General features: G+C 42.0%; 3 protein-coding genes and 1 non-coding gene across 7 annotated transcripts in view; 2 read left to right on the top strand and 2 right to left on the bottom strand.

The window, feature by feature from the left end:
- Window positions 1-458: 458 nt before the first annotated feature.
- tdrd5 (tudor domain containing 5) lies at window positions 459-9956 on the bottom strand. Of its 4 annotated transcripts, none has more exons than XM_029146989.3 (18): window positions 9043-9956; window positions 6201-6434; window positions 5894-6114; window positions 5528-5795; window positions 5098-5270; window positions 4746-4829; window positions 4467-4523; window positions 4226-4388; window positions 3915-4060; window positions 3528-3742; window positions 3233-3442; window positions 3091-3157; window positions 2789-2989; window positions 2483-2602; window positions 2267-2332; window positions 2140-2180; window positions 1110-1151; window positions 459-996 (listed from the first exon to the last, which is right to left on the bottom strand). In XM_029146989.3, the coding sequence occupies exons 1-17, from the start codon at window positions 9320-9322 to the stop codon at window positions 1136-1138; spliced, it is 2562 nt and encodes an 853-aa protein (XP_029002822.1). In that variant the 5' UTR covers window positions 9323-9956; the 3' UTR covers window positions 459-996; window positions 1110-1135. The 4 variants fall into 4 exon arrangements, with proteins under 4 accessions (XP_029002822.1, XP_029002826.1, XP_029002824.1 ...); XM_029146993.2 differs by having other exon boundaries at window positions 8996-9401; XM_029146991.3 differs by lacking the exon at window positions 9043-9956 and adding an exon at window positions 7614-7742.
- nphs2 (NPHS2 stomatin family member, podocin) lies at window positions 7715-8863 on the top strand. Its single transcript, XM_029146995.3, has 4 exons — window positions 7715-8021; window positions 8184-8287; window positions 8445-8517; window positions 8756-8863. Exons 1-4 carry the CDS (start codon window positions 7715-7717, stop codon window positions 8842-8844), a joined length of 573 nt encoding a protein of 190 aa, XP_029002828.2. The 3' UTR covers window positions 8845-8863.
- Window positions 9957-10103: 147 nt separating the features above from the next.
- axdnd1 (axonemal dynein light chain domain containing 1) overlaps window positions 10104-14085 on the bottom strand; it is a 25831-nt gene continuing 21849 nt past the window's right edge. Inside the window, exons 14-24 of the mRNA XM_029146987.3 lie at window positions 12845-12914; window positions 12483-12717; window positions 12195-12375; window positions 11989-12082; window positions 11623-11813; window positions 11459-11549; window positions 11106-11255; window positions 10793-10894; window positions 10612-10703; window positions 10397-10536; window positions 10104-10309 (exon numbers count right to left, since the gene is read on the bottom strand). Coding sequence (XP_029002820.1) covers window positions 10182-10309; window positions 10397-10536; window positions 10612-10703; window positions 10793-10894; window positions 11106-11255; window positions 11459-11549; window positions 11623-11813; window positions 11989-12082; window positions 12195-12375; window positions 12483-12717; window positions 12845-12914 — 1474 coding nt within the window. The 3' untranslated portion in view covers window positions 10104-10181. The remainder of the gene's footprint in view (window positions 10310-10396; window positions 10537-10611; window positions 10704-10792; window positions 10895-11105; window positions 11256-11458; window positions 11550-11622; window positions 11814-11988; window positions 12083-12194; window positions 12376-12482; window positions 12718-12844; window positions 12915-14085) is intronic.
- On the top strand, window positions 13961-14032 carry trnap-ugg (transfer RNA proline (anticodon UGG)). The gene has a single exon. It is a non-coding gene; the product is annotated as a tRNA-Pro (tRNA).

Below are 14085 nucleotides of genomic sequence, written 5' to 3'. Positions count from 1 at the left end.
GTAAAGGTCAGGACGCCCAGCAGGATGCAGCCTAATGAGAACTCATTTTGCTTTAACCTTTCGAAATCGGAGCCACGCTTTAGTCTGAGTGCTACAGTTTCAGTTCTGTGATAAATGTTCAGCCCCTGCTTATTTCTCCCCATTTATAGAATAAAATATGACAAAACACCAAATAAACCAATGACACATCACTGTTCTGAAAAAGTACCCAATAGCTTGTTGACTCAGGCCAATTTGCTCATTTTTTTCCAGTGTTGGAGCCACAACCTGCAGGTGATGACCATCATTAAAACTCTGTGCCAGGACGATGAAAACCAAAACCTGGGCCAGAAACTTGAGGGTTTGAAGACTGAACGTATGGAAGCATGTTGTTCTGCCGACATTCCACTATATTCAAGTTTTCAATATTGTTTTGATGACGTTCCTACCTAATAGCATCAAAATAACTCATATCGGAAAGAACTTAATGCCTTTTATTTTCAAAATAAAATGACATTTTGATTTATAACACTGCCTTGCCCTTAACAGCAATTATACTACAATGTGCAAAAAAATATATTATTAACAATTATGATACACTTTAACATCTTGTAGATTGAAGGAAAAGACAATAAAGAAAATCATAAAACCCACAAAACAAGACTCTTTTAAATAAAGACAATTTTAACAAGCTTATTCACATTAATGTGTCAGTCAAAGACCTACAATAACAAGAGCTTAACATACTATTTATCTAACACAGACCAGGTTAAAATTACATAAAATTTTAAATGAAAGTTCCCAAGGCCAGTGGATAACTCAGGTCCTTATTGGCACAAAAATCCTGCCAGGTTCTCAAAGACTGTCAACGTACTTTAAAATGTGCAGTTATTCAGGAATAAGCCTTCATTCCTTGTGGTAGAGTTCTCGTGGAGACTGTAGGAGGGCCCAGCCTCCATAGTGTGGTCCAAGGCAAAACAAAGAGTATATGTTTGTGGACCAGACAAACGGAAAGACCTAGAGAATGGAAAAAAACAAAGCAGCTCAACAAGCACTGTAGTATTGGTAGTAACGTCTGCTGAGTCAAATGGACTAGACAAGTGAGAAGTGTCTGCATTGGATTTTCAAACCTTAGTGTAGATCATTGGTCAAATTCCTACAATGTCAGGTCTCTAAAGGAAACAAAACACCAATAAAACATTAGTGTCATATGAAAGAACTTTAACATACGGTGCTGTTTGCATGTAGTCTAACATCAGAACACACACAAGGCTCATTGGGGTTCAGGCTTATCTGTTTTGCACTCATCCTAGTTTCAATTATGTATAATTATTTGTGTGAATCTATTGATAAAACTGCTTCGACTCAGCTTTGCCTTGTTCATTTACACTCTGCTACTGAAAGCACGATGGAAGCGCCGATATCGATACCAGGACAAATGCAATGAAAGCAGCTCGTTGGGTCAAATAGCTCTGGTAACAGATCTAATTGAATCCGTGTCAGGCTCTCAGTGCAGGTATATCCACCAAAGTAAGCAGCAGGGTGGAAATCAATACCTCTTCTCTTCATCCATGGACAAACCCTAATTTCATTGAAGGCTTTTCTGTGCACGTGTCTGTGTGGAAGAATGAGCATGTAGATGCACATGTGTAAGGGTTAATGAACGCCACTGTACAATTCCTATAGAAGTGTGTGCCGGGCAGCTCTTTTATGTACGGTAAAGGATATAAAAGGATTAAAAGAACTGAAAACATCTGGTTTATTGCCTTAGAAAATGTTGGCACAAATTCAAGCACCATTATAAAGTTTTCAGGGTCAAGATGCTGCAAATATTATATATATATATATATATATATATATATATATATATATATATATATATATATATATATATATATATATATATATATATATATATAATTATTTTAAGTCAAAGCAGATGTTGTCCAAAGCATGCACAGCTTTCAACCCAGCAAAATCCCATTGGTCTAGGGTTTTTTTTGCAAATTCTTTATTGGTTGAAAATGTCTCGATTCTCCCCATTTCGTTATTAACCCTAGAGTACCCATTTTTTATTTCATATTTGGTGCCATCTGTTTATACTATCAAACCACAAAAAACTACAAGAGAGTGGGTGTGTGTTTGCCAAGTGTACTGTACCTTGTGTGCTGCTTTGTTATCAGAACACTGAATGGGTTTTCCTGAGCAAGAGAACACAACAATAAGTCATGTTAAATTATGTTAGAATCTTTTAAACATATGGAGTGACTCAAATTGTGTGAATAACCTTCAAGTGGAGGCTATCCTCAATGTCCTCATATAATTCTAGGCCGGGCATTTCCTCCTTATCAATCTGAGACAATTAACACAATTAAAAAAAGTTATAAAAATGATTTTAATCATTCTACCTTTTAGATCGTCGTATACTGAACAAGTGAAAAACAAGAGAAACTGTGAGGATCTGGCAGCCGGTAACTATGACATTCTGGCCCCATGTCTGTACCTTCAGTGTGAACTGACTGTCTGTTGAATTGGGTCTAGAAATTGCCGTTACATCAACCTCAGGCAGTTTCACCTTTCCTTCCCCGAGGTAGAGACTCACTGGGTTGACCTGGACACACAACTGAGAAAACAAATGAAGCACTGAATAAATCACAACTGCATTAAAATTATTAATACAACTATTATTTCTATTATTCTATATAGACGCTATTTATTATACTGTGCAGTATGGTACATTTGTGAAGTTGATAAACTGACTGCATAGACACCACAAGCTAATTAAAAAGGGAGATGAATGTGGGCTTACTGCTGTACATGCTGACGGGCTGCATGGTGCTCCATGGCCCTGGCTCAGGAGGACAGTGTGGATGTAGATGTCATCAGGAGTATGAGTGTCACACAGATAGAGCTGCAGCACATCCCCAGTGTAGAAGTCTAGAGCGCCCACTAGGGTGCGGTCTGAGCACAGGTTCTTGAAAGAAGCTGTGGCTGCAGCAGTCCAGTTACCCTATCAGACAAATAGTAACGCATTCTTCTATTGATAAAACTGGATGGAAAGATGACACTAAACGGCAGAATCATCATGAATCATCAAGACTCCGGACTCACAGTGTTGGGTACAATTCCAGCCAGCGATGATGGAACAGCTTGTGCTGGGAGCACTGAATAAGACGACCTGATGGACAAACAAAACATACACTGACCACCTCAGTTGTAATAACTGACAGTTAAATTATTTAACATGTCCTACTTGAGGAACTTTAGGTCGGCATTCTGCACCACGTTCATGTTGCCAAAATCAACGTAGTAAACCTCAACCTGAGTGAGGCTAACAATCCTATGAATCACCACCCGGTAGAACCATATCTGCTCAGGTGACACGCAGCAGACCTGACCACGACGGACCAACTGCTCAGGCAGGCGGTAGTGCTGTGACACCGCAGGGTTGGTGTAACACCGCCTAGAGAACACAAGAGGAAAGATGTATAAGGAACCACTGGCACTGCTTCAGAGGAGACTTTAAGACAGTTTGATTCAGTAACCACCTCATGTCTATCATCATGTCCTCCATGGCCAGCGCCTCCTTGCTCTTGCTGAAGCGGATGTAGAAATGTCCCGGCGACACCACCCGCTCCACCACTACTTCCACCAGTTCTCGAGCTCTGTTACACGTTGGCGGTTTGAGGCGTTGGCTCAGCAGAGCGTCCGGGGGCACGGCATGGCTATGGCGCACGTGAATGGTAGCGTACATGTTGGACATCTACAACAAATGTCCAAAAATGAAAGTCTGTAGCACATTGGGATGGCAATAAATGAGTGAATACATTCAACACTTTACGCTCAATAGGCTGAAGTGCAGTTAAAATCATGGTGACATCAAACAAGACAGAGCTCGGTATCCCGCACAGACAAGATAAGTAAACTTGTCTAACCGTTTCCTGAGTCCCCTCAGTGGCATCGTCTGCTGTGGTTTTAGCATCCTCCCCATCCTGCTTGCTTTCCCAAGGAGACTCTCCACAACTTAAGTAGTAGCTCATGAATGGCTGCTTCACACCAACAGTTCTAGTTTGATTTAAGTCTAGAAAATGAAGAAAAAAAGATTTTGTTCAACAAGAATGCTCTGCCATAAAAGATGGACATCGGTAATTAACTTCTGAAGATAAAAGGCACTTAGGGCATAGAGCAAAGCACTGTCTATTAGTCTTTAGCCACTCTGCCATAGACCCATGTCAACCAGACAGACCTGATTGTGTACTGACTTTGTCCTCTAAGTCCATGACTACCCAGTCACTTCCATTGTGATACTCCACAGGTTTCAGGCGGAAGATATCGCTCATGGCACCGACCAGTTCAGTGACACTGACAAAGCCATTCTGTACAAGAGGCAGGTCTTCACCAAAAACTTTCTGAACAGGAAGAGAACAAAAGCGTGATTCTCAATTATGTCAATAAACAAATAAAAGGGCATAGGCGACCAGTTTTACCTTGTATTGACAAGGCAGCTCTTGCACAGACAACCCGCTGCTATGCTGACTCACAACCTGCAGAGAGTTGTTAACATGTCAGTGGTTTTATTAAAACGTGTAACCATCTTTGTTATGGTCTGTACCAAAATTTAAGATGAACGTAAGCAAACTTAACGTTTACTGTAGTATGTGATTGTATTTACACATTAACAGCCTACTGACACCTGCTCATCTTATTTTCCTACTGCTTCCACACTTTGAGAAATGTCTGTTCAAACCAGCATGAAGGCGTCAGACCTTTCTCATGTTGTCCTTCAGATCCTGACTAATGGTACCAGCAAGTCCATTTTCGAGAATACCAAGGCGAAGCTCTTCCTCGAGCTGATGACAAATTTAGGTAGACAGAATTATTGTAGATAAAATTACCCTGTTTTTGATTGATGCGTTCAGTAACATTGAAGTATATCTGCTATAGCACATTAAAAAGGTGCCCTGTGATTAAAGACTAAATTGCCAAGCAAAGACACTTGTTTTCTGTGTATGCACATCCAACTTAAAGATTGATTACTTGACCAATTAAGTCTTCCAGGGAACATCACATTTTTATTTTAGATTTATGTACGCTTCCTTGCGTTAAATGAGAACAAACCTCTAGGATGCGATTCTGGAAAGGTTGACTTTTCTGGCCAAGCTCCAATTGAGCTTCTTGATTCTTCTCAACATTTGATTTCTCACCGACAGCTGCTGACCCATTGAGGACAGGGACTAATGTAGGCTCAACAGACATCTGGTTCAGGGGACTCTTGTTCACTGCGACTTTAGCTGGAGATCACAAAATGGTTTCATTACATTGACATCTAATACAGTGTGCATCTGCTTGTAGTGTCTGACACATGAGCCTCTGGTCAGTACTTCTTATATTTAGTTCAAGATGTACAATAAACTGTGCAAGTTGTTTCATCAACACCACCTGCTCATGCATATCTGAATAAGTTAAACCACCATCACATCAAATGTAAATGCAATTAAATAAAACTTGGATCAGTGCTCTACATATACCTACATCTACAACAACATACCAGGGGACACTGCTTGTGTCTGAACATAGCCTGGCCTCATTTTAGATTCATCCTTCAACCTTGATTTTAATGGTTTATGCAGTGTCGTGTGAAGCATAGGTTCTCTCAGTTTTACAATGGAGCCCAGCCTGGACTGTTGGATGAGGACCAGGTCTGCCGCTGCCCCCAGCATCTCTCCAGTTGAATAGAACCCATAGTTGTGGACGCGCAGTGGGTGGCCAAAACAGCTCAGGTAGCAGGCCTCAAGGTCACACAACCTAAGAGGGCCCTGGAGGACAGCACCAAAAACAAAGAGCTCTTCAATTTTGAGAGCAATGGATTTTGAATTAGGATGGGAATGGGTAACACCAAGTAATTCAATTGTACCTGGGACAGCAGAATGTGTAACTGTGCCCTCAGCTGAGCAGGGAGCATTAGGGGAGCACAGCCTCTTCTAGGAGGTAAAACGGAGGAAGGCCGATGACCATAACGGGGCATGAAGGAAGCAGCATCTCCTCTCCTCCTGAGTTTTTGTCTGATGTCTGTCTTTGACACTCGCTGTTTAGCCACTAGGTTCTCAATGCTTTGAGTGGACTTGTTGCCAACAGCTAAGATGGTGCAAACAAAAATGAGAAGAATTACATGTAGGACGTATACAGAAAGAGAAAAGACTGAGAATGAACACTGCCTCTACCCTTTAAGATGTGGCTTCCATCCGGCCTGAGGTTAATGGATACTACATCTGGTATCTCCTTCATCATGTCAAAGATGTTCTTGAAGCCTAGCTGCTTCAGGGGCATGGGATGCCCCAGCATTTTGAAGTAGTCCTGTTTCAGCTGGTTGGCGTCCAAGCCCATCTTGGAAGAAATGAGCAATGAGCGGACATCCTTCTTGAGCGTAGCTAAAACGTCTTCCTGGCTCATCTTGCCTGCCAACATCCCAGAAAAACACACCAAGAACACAAATTAAATTAAACGAACTACACATTCAAATAAAACAAGCTGTCACAGTATTGTCCGCATGAAGTGGAAATAAAATGTTCATGCAGATACAACATTTAAGTTCAAAATCTTCTCTTGTTACAGTATGGCCCATTTTCTATTTAACCCTAAACACGTCACGTGTTCGCAATAAGTCTTCTAAGATCAAAGTGAACAACGTAAAAAAATCGTTCCCTTCCAACTGTTAGCATGCATGTTAACATGCCTCATCCAGCACATGGCAGCACAAAATTAGCTAACAGCTGAGCTAACGCTATGCTGCATGTAGCAGCCGCAAATGTCAATAATTCCATTACACTCGCTTGACTATAGGCAGAGTTGAGTCGCTTTATGGAGTGAAACTACGCTTACTCGCAAATTCTCCTTTTGACCTCCACATGACGCTGAGCGGCTGCCTCGCTTCTCGTTGAACTCAGCGGCGCATGCGTAGAAACGACACCAGGCCCGCGAGCGTGCAATAGCGTCATCGGGGAACTTCGCGTGATTGTCGAAAACCACGTTCTATGAAGTTCTGTATCAGTATGTGCGTAGTAGTAATCTTTTTTTCAAAATGACTGCATTTTTTATCATATGAATAACGTCATATTTCCGTTTAATTATAATTGGAAATAAATGTCCTGTCACAGACGCAGCAGACCTCGCCTTTGACCCTCAGCCTCCATCACCTAAGTTTAATTAAGGCTGCGCTGGGGAGGAACCATGTGGTCTTTTCTCTAAGTACAGAAAAAAAACGCCATCAGCTGTTTGGAATCATGAGCCCTGATTCTGCACATTCCCACTGATAAGACACTGACTCCCTGAGCTCCAGACACACTGTCTTAAATGTTGCCTATTATAACATAACGTTTGATATCATAGAAAGAAAAGAAACAGCATGTTGTAAAAATGAGTGATCCTTGGACAGTTGAACCTGTACACAAATATTTACCATTATATCCTGATTTAACTGAATTGTGTTTTCTGCTTGGCAGTGTTTTTTTTAATTGCTTGACAAACAGTAACGGGGCTCCCCCGGTGCCGTGCTTCACTCCCACATTCAAATACTTGCCCTCCTCACCATCCGCACATGATCACAGTAGACTCTAGTCACAGAGGAAGCGACTCACAGCAGTGACTTTTATCCTTCAGCATTTATCCTTCCTTTCTTTTTCTGCTCAGAAAGACGACAACTCCTACGTATGCTCCTTAGTGCAGAGCCTCCACGAGCATGGAAAAGTCCTCCGGTGTCAGCCCCGATCATCTGCCGAGATCCAGAACAACGCCAAGGATGGAAAGGGAGAGGGGAGCCAAGGGGCCTCCCAGAAGTCACCGGCAAAAGGCACCCAAGGCGGGCTGTCTCCCTGAAGCACCGACGAGGAAGAAAGATATGAGGCCGAGGGAAAAGCCAGAGGTGAAGTCAGACCAGGAGACAGAAGTGAAGCTGAAAACCACAGTGGTGGATATAGACAGTGTGAGAGACGATGAGGTGAAGGAGGAGAACCTGGGGCTGCTGGAAGCTGCAGACCAAGACGATGGTGAGTCGGGGCCTAATGAAAGGTGGAAAGGCTTTACTGGGCCATTTTCTCACTTCTTCCCAGATTATTGTTCTCATAATTAAGAAAACAATCTTCAGTCTTCTTTGAAATGTGTGTATCTTGCTTGGATTTCCTCTTACTTAACACTGTGGATTTTTGCAGGGTTGAAGCGCAAGAACCTGGGTGTGTTTGAGTGGATGCTGATGGTCTTCACCCTGGCTTTGGTTCTTCTCTTCCTGCCTTTCTCCATCTGGTTCTGTGTTAAAGTAGGAACTATTCAGACCACATTCAAAACAAACACTACAGTTATCTACTTAAAAAAGGATATATTGTATAAATGAGGAACGAGAACGAGGGAGCGGTTCTCTGCTTGTGTTTATGTTCATCACTGTCTTTTCTGAAAGCTGTAATTGTGTTTGACAGATAGTGAGGGAGCACGAAAGGGCCGTGATCTTCAGAATGGGTCACCTCCTTTGCGGAAGAGCCAGAGGCCCAGGTTGGCACTGTCATTTAAAGAGTGCAGCTTATTAGGCTTAGTCTTTAGATCATAGGAGTAGATTTGTCTGCACTGTAGACACCATTTGATAGTAGAAAAAGCACAGATGAAAGAAATGAAGTATCTCAGTGAGCAAACAGAGGAGAATGAAGCACTTGTTCTTGTTATTTAAAGATTTCCAGTAGAGTTCTGTTCCTATACACAGATCAGGCTTTCATTCACCCTCTTCTCCCTCCAGGCCTCCTTTTCTACCTCCCACTCCTCGATGTGTGTTACAAAGTGGACATCCGTCTGAAAATGCTGCAGGTTCCCCCTCACACGGTATAAGACGTTCAACACGTCGCGCACACGACTCATTCACACTCATTCAGTGCAGAGAAAATGTCACCTGTGGTTGTTTTTCCCTTCTTTCCACATGTGTACAAAGGTTGTGACTAAGGACCTGCTGAGGCCCGAGCTCAGTGCTGTGTGTTATTACCAGATTGAGAATGTGGCTCTGTGCAGCACCGCTTTGTCCAGTCTCACCAGAGTGCTGCAGACTCTGGTGCAGGCAGCGGTCAGGGACGTTCTCGCCCAGCACGCGTTCAGCCACGTCCTGCTGCACAGGAGGCGGGTCGGTCAGCAGATACAGTCGGCGGTCGACGCGGTCGCCTGCCGCTGGGGCATCCGCGTGGAGAGAGCAGACATGTAAGGCTGGCAGCCCCCACAGATGTTCCCTCACTGATACTGAGACCTGCTCTGGCAGCTCACCGTCGATCAATGAGAGAATTAAGATCATTTTAGAAAAAAACAAAAAGCCAAACATATGGAAACACAAATCACTTAATTTTTCTTTGGACACTGGTCAGAATGTGATTCATTGCAGACCGTGGATTTCCTGCTGACTGGTCTTCTTTGTGCTTGTGTTTTTGATTTTCTGTCAGAGATGAGCTCAGTTTTCCTGTGGAGTTACAACAGCATCTGGCTGCAGAGGCCGAGCTCAGGAGGAGCCAGCAAGCCAAAGTAAGTACCCACGCCACCAAGGTTTACCCCCTCTACCAAGCACTTAACCAGCAGCCCATCTCTCCTGCAGGTTAAAGAAGCAGAAGGGGACAGAGATGCCTGGGAGGGCTTCAGGTCCTCCTTCCGTCACCTCCATCCTGCCCTCGTCCTTCCATTTTCCCCAGATCTCCTCAGTCTGACCTCCGACCACTCATCACTCCCGCCTCCCCCTCCTCCTGTGGAGGAAGAGCAAGACATGACGGAGGAGGAGCCACAGACAGACTCTCCTATGATGTGACTGGAAGAAGATAAAATATTAATAATTGTTAAGCCTAAACAACATGATTGCATGTTATAAACACCTCAAACTCAGTGACTGCTTATTTCATCACAATTTCAAACATGTATTCATGTACAATACTATGTATTGTAATGAAAAAGGAGTAAAAAATATTTGTTTATAGCTCAAGTCAACAAAACAAATCAAGGTTAAATGAAGCTCCTGTATTGTGTGTGTACAGCAGAAGATTAGAACAACCTTCTGATACTGAAAACATTTAACAGTCAGGGATACATAGATTACGAAATAATAAAATCCTGTAACATTATTTATAGACTTGTAACATTTTCCCAACATTTATTAGACAGTCCCAAACAATAATACATGTAAAATCCTGAGATGATTAATGTTTCTTAAACTTTCTGGTGCCAGTTGTTAGACTGGTTGTCATAGGTGCTGTCTTTGGAGGTGCTGGCTGAGGTCCAGATAAAGTCACTGGTGGTGGGAGAGGTGCTGGTGTTTCTGTTGTCTCTGAGGAACAGACAGGAACAGACATGAACCCCTCTATGCTTAAACAGCACGTTGCCTTAACAGTATTGTTATATTATATTTTCATACTTCCAACGTTCTGGGGCTCTAGACTGGGATGACCCTGGAGTTGTCTCTCAAGGTCCTGAATTTTCTGAAAGGCGGCCTGTAGGGCCTCCTCAGATTTCAGGGCTCGCTGCTCAGCGGTTTGGACCCGCAGCTCTGAATCACTAGTAAACACAAGGATGAATGAAACTGTCAGTCGGCTGACTCAACAAAAATTTCAAATACAGTAATTAACTTACTATAGCTCCTCCTGCAGTTGCCCCACTGTGGTCAGTTCACCAAAAGCTTTCTGAGCTTCATCTGTTACTGGAGTCACAACAAGCTCATGGGTCTGACAGCCAAGAAGAGACGGGCAGACAGTCAGAGCGACACACGGGATGTTTAGTTCTGCTCAGTTCTACAACACAAATGCTAGCTGACCCCACACAGATGGACATTACTCTCTCCCAGGATTCTCTCAGTGATGTTTCCGTCATAGCCAATCAGCTTCACCACTGCTTTTTCACAAACCAGTGGCTCCACCTGCAGGACAACAAGAAAACTATGGATCCAGATCTTATTTCCCCAAACAGTAGAGCCCTGCATTAAAGTAACAGCGTAAATGTGAAAGATTTTATGTACAGTTCTGTCTTGTCTGACCTGATATTTTACATTGGGATTTTTTTAGGATCTAACTTTTCACGTGTCCTTCATAACTCGTCAACACAGACCTGATTACCAAGACTTCACTAACTTTTTCTTGAGTTTCCAATTTGGTCGCTGGATCAACTGGGATGTTACTCCTGGAAACAGTGACAGGTCGCCTGATGGGCAGCTCATCAGGACCAGCTTTCAGATCTGACAGGAGGATCATGCAGGTCTCCACCCATTCCATGCTCTCCATCTGATGAAACACACACAGGTTTAAGCGTCTGACAAATCTTTGTACTTTAGTGTTATTTGACCCACAAAAAATATATACCACAGTATATACTGTATATACAAGTGTTATTTTAAATTTAACATGGTCCTTCTGCAGTCTCTCCACTGTGCAGGACCAGATGTTACTCATGACTGACTGCTTTTATTTATCAGGTCATTGTTTACCTGCAACTTGGTGCATTCATTCTTTTCATTGTCATTCTCATCTTGATGCAGGTTTTGAGAAATCTGCTCATCCAGAATCAGCTGATAAGAGCTAGAGTAAAACAAGATTGCTTGATGAGTGAATCCTCTAAATCCTGTATGTATGAATATATGAATGTATGTACCTGCTGATGTACTTTGAACAATAGTTCAGTTTCTCAACCAGCATTTTGTAATTCTCATCCAACGTTGCTAGAGACACGCTTTTAGTGCAGGAATCCTGCTGGTTTTGGTTTTGATCCTCGCCATGATCAGGCACCATGAGGAGTAACAGATCCAACATCCAATGGGTCTGAGCCATGTGAATGAAATCAACCTGGTAGGCAAAGAAAGTGGCAGCTCAAAAGTCATAAAGTCACTGAAACAATATTACTATATTAGTCTTTTCCATCAGTTTTTATCAGACAACTCTGTAGATACATATTTGTAAGTTATGTGTAATATTGTTACTTTAAACACCCATTGAGAGTGTACATGAGCTTGGCACTCACTTCTTCACTGAGTCTCTGGTTCTCACCATTAGTAAAGTTGGACAGGTTGGTTCTGAACTCCTGCACTTTGTCAAACATCTTCTCAGTGTCTTTACTGGAACGACCACACATGCACCCAAACAACAGAGTTTTACTCAATCATAACCAATGAAAGCACCAAACTGAAGTCCTACTATATGCCTGGGTTGGTTTTGCCCTTTCCGTACTCTGTTTGCAGGCTGGAGATGTTAAAGACTTCTTCTGCTAAACTCTGGCAGGTGTTCAGCGCTTTCTCCAGCTTCAGCCAATCAGGGACAGACACTGTTTCATGCTGACTGATCACTGCATCCAGCTTAGGAACCCAGGACTCAATAAGACTGTACAGTGACATGATTTGTTTGTGGATTCCTGAAACAAGGTAGCTGGAATCAGCACTTGAATTTGTGGTGTCAGTGGTTCTGTTGGAGTTTGCTCCATTAAAAATCTTAAACATTTTAAAACATTAAATCTCTCACCATTCTCTCCGCTGACCTGGGCACCCAGCTCTCTGAAGAGCTCAAGTAGCATCCTCTCCAGCTCGCTCAGGACCTGGTAGCCTCCAGGAAGTTGGCCGTCAGGAGACAAGTGTCTTTTCAGCAGCTGATCGCTCATATTGAACCACCTCTCCTGGAAATTGGTAAGTTCACCCAAAGTTTGCTGGCAGCTAAGGACATTATCGCCTTCATAGCGCTCACACTGGATGGCTAGAATCTACAGAATACAAGAGAAAAACAGGATCAGGGATCCACAATGTTCCTATATACGACTTATAATATCATTTAAAAACAGCAGTCAAGTTAGGGGACATGAATGATGTATAGCATTTTAACATTCTTACATGTAACCACTGCTTAAAATCTTCATGCATTGTTTCCAAGATTGTTTTCTCGTATTTTGCATCGGCACACCTGAAAATTGAGAACATGTGCAGTAATGAAAGATCATGTACTGAAAGCAAAGTCTTAGTGCAACTTAATGAGGAAGCGCAACATAAAGAAGCAGTGAAATTTTGATTTCATACTGATATGTGCATTTTTTTGTGGAAAAAATATACTAGTCTATACTATATATTAGTCTTCATACTAATTTACAAATTAAAAAACATAAAAAAAACATAAAAATCAATTACCAATTAAATTACCAATTAAAAATCATAAAATCATAATGTGACGCATGTTCTTTATTTAGCGCTTCCTCATCTGTTATTATCTGTAAAGGGCTCGTTGAGATGTCTAGACCAATGAGCCAAAGCAACATGCTAATGTTCCAAATAAATAAAATAGAACCTATAAGGATAAAACCAAAATTCAAAATCACTTCAAATTCAGGCTTTATCAGGCTCTCCCTTACTGTGTAATGCCTGTAAATTACATTATGATTTTATCCTTATATGTGCTGTTTGTTGTTTTATGTATAAACTAGCATGTTACCTTGGCTCGTTGTTCTAGACATCCCGGACAAGCCTTTTACAGGCATTACTGACATTACATTACATTAGATAGGTTCTGTTTTTGTTAAATGGAAAATTGTGTTATTTTCAAGGTTTGTTGGTCGAGGGGTATGACTCTCATTTAGGTCCGGGGTTCAAATCCCGGACGAGCCCTTTACAGGCATTATTCAGTGTAGGAACGCCAGATAAGTTCCTTCTGTAAGCTTTGTTAAATTATGGTTTTATCCTGATAGATTCTGTTTGTTTTTAATGAAAAACTATCATATTTTCAAGGCTCGTTGGTCCAGGGGTATGATTTTCGCTTAGGGTGTGAGAGGTCTCGCGTTCAAATCCCGGATGAGCCCTTTACAAGCAATATCCAGTGAAGAAACCCCAGAAAAAATTTTACTTTAAGATATGTTAAAGTATAGTTTTATCCTGATAGGTTCTGTTTTTTTATAAATGGAAAATTTCCGTCATCTCATGGCTCGTTGGTCGTTTAATGGAAAGTTTCATTATTTTCAATGCTCGTTGGTCTAGGGGTATGATTCTCGCTTTGGGTGCGAGAGGTCCCGGGTTCAATTCCCGGACGAGCCCTTTGCAGGCATTATCCAGTGAAGGAGCGTTGGATAAGATTCTAATTTTAAATT

The sequence above is a fragment of the Betta splendens genome, chromosome 4 (genome assembly GCF_900634795.4).
Source record: "Betta splendens chromosome 4, fBetSpl5.4, whole genome shotgun sequence".
NCBI classification, from domain to species: Eukaryota; Metazoa; Chordata; class Actinopteri; order Anabantiformes; family Osphronemidae; genus Betta; species Betta splendens.
Note: the sequence above shows the minus strand (reverse complement) of the source record. Positions and strands in the feature narration are given on the sequence as shown.

What these genes read in the sequence shown, in the direction of transcription:
- nphs2 (XM_029146995.3), top strand. Translation starts at nt 7,715, where the DNA reads ATGGAAAAGTCCTCCGGTGTCAGCCCCGATCATCTGCCGAGATCCAGA. An exon ending in AGCTGCAGACCAAGACGATG is followed by an intron (nt 8,022 to 8,183) that starts GTGAGTCGGGGC and finishes GGATTTTTGCAG; the next exon opens with GGTTGAAGCGCAAGAACCTG. An exon ending in CGGAAGAGCCAGAGGCCCAG is followed by an intron (nt 8,518 to 8,755) that starts GTTGGCACTGTC and finishes TTCTCCCTCCAG; the next exon opens with GCCTCCTTTTCTACCTCCCA.
- tdrd5 (XM_029146989.3), bottom strand. Translation starts at nt 9,322, where the DNA reads ATGTTTGGCTTTTTGTTTTTTTCTAAAATGATCTTAATTCTCTCATTG. An exon ending in TCCAGAATCGCATCCTAGAG is followed by an intron (nt 4,830 to 5,097) that starts GTTTGTTCTCAT and finishes ATTTGTCATCAG; the next exon opens with CTCGAGGAAGAGCTTCGCCT. An exon ending in ACAGTCAGTTCACACTGAAG is followed by an intron (nt 2,333 to 2,482) that starts GTACAGACATGG and finishes TAATTGTCTCAG; the next exon opens with ATTGATAAGGAGGAAATGCC.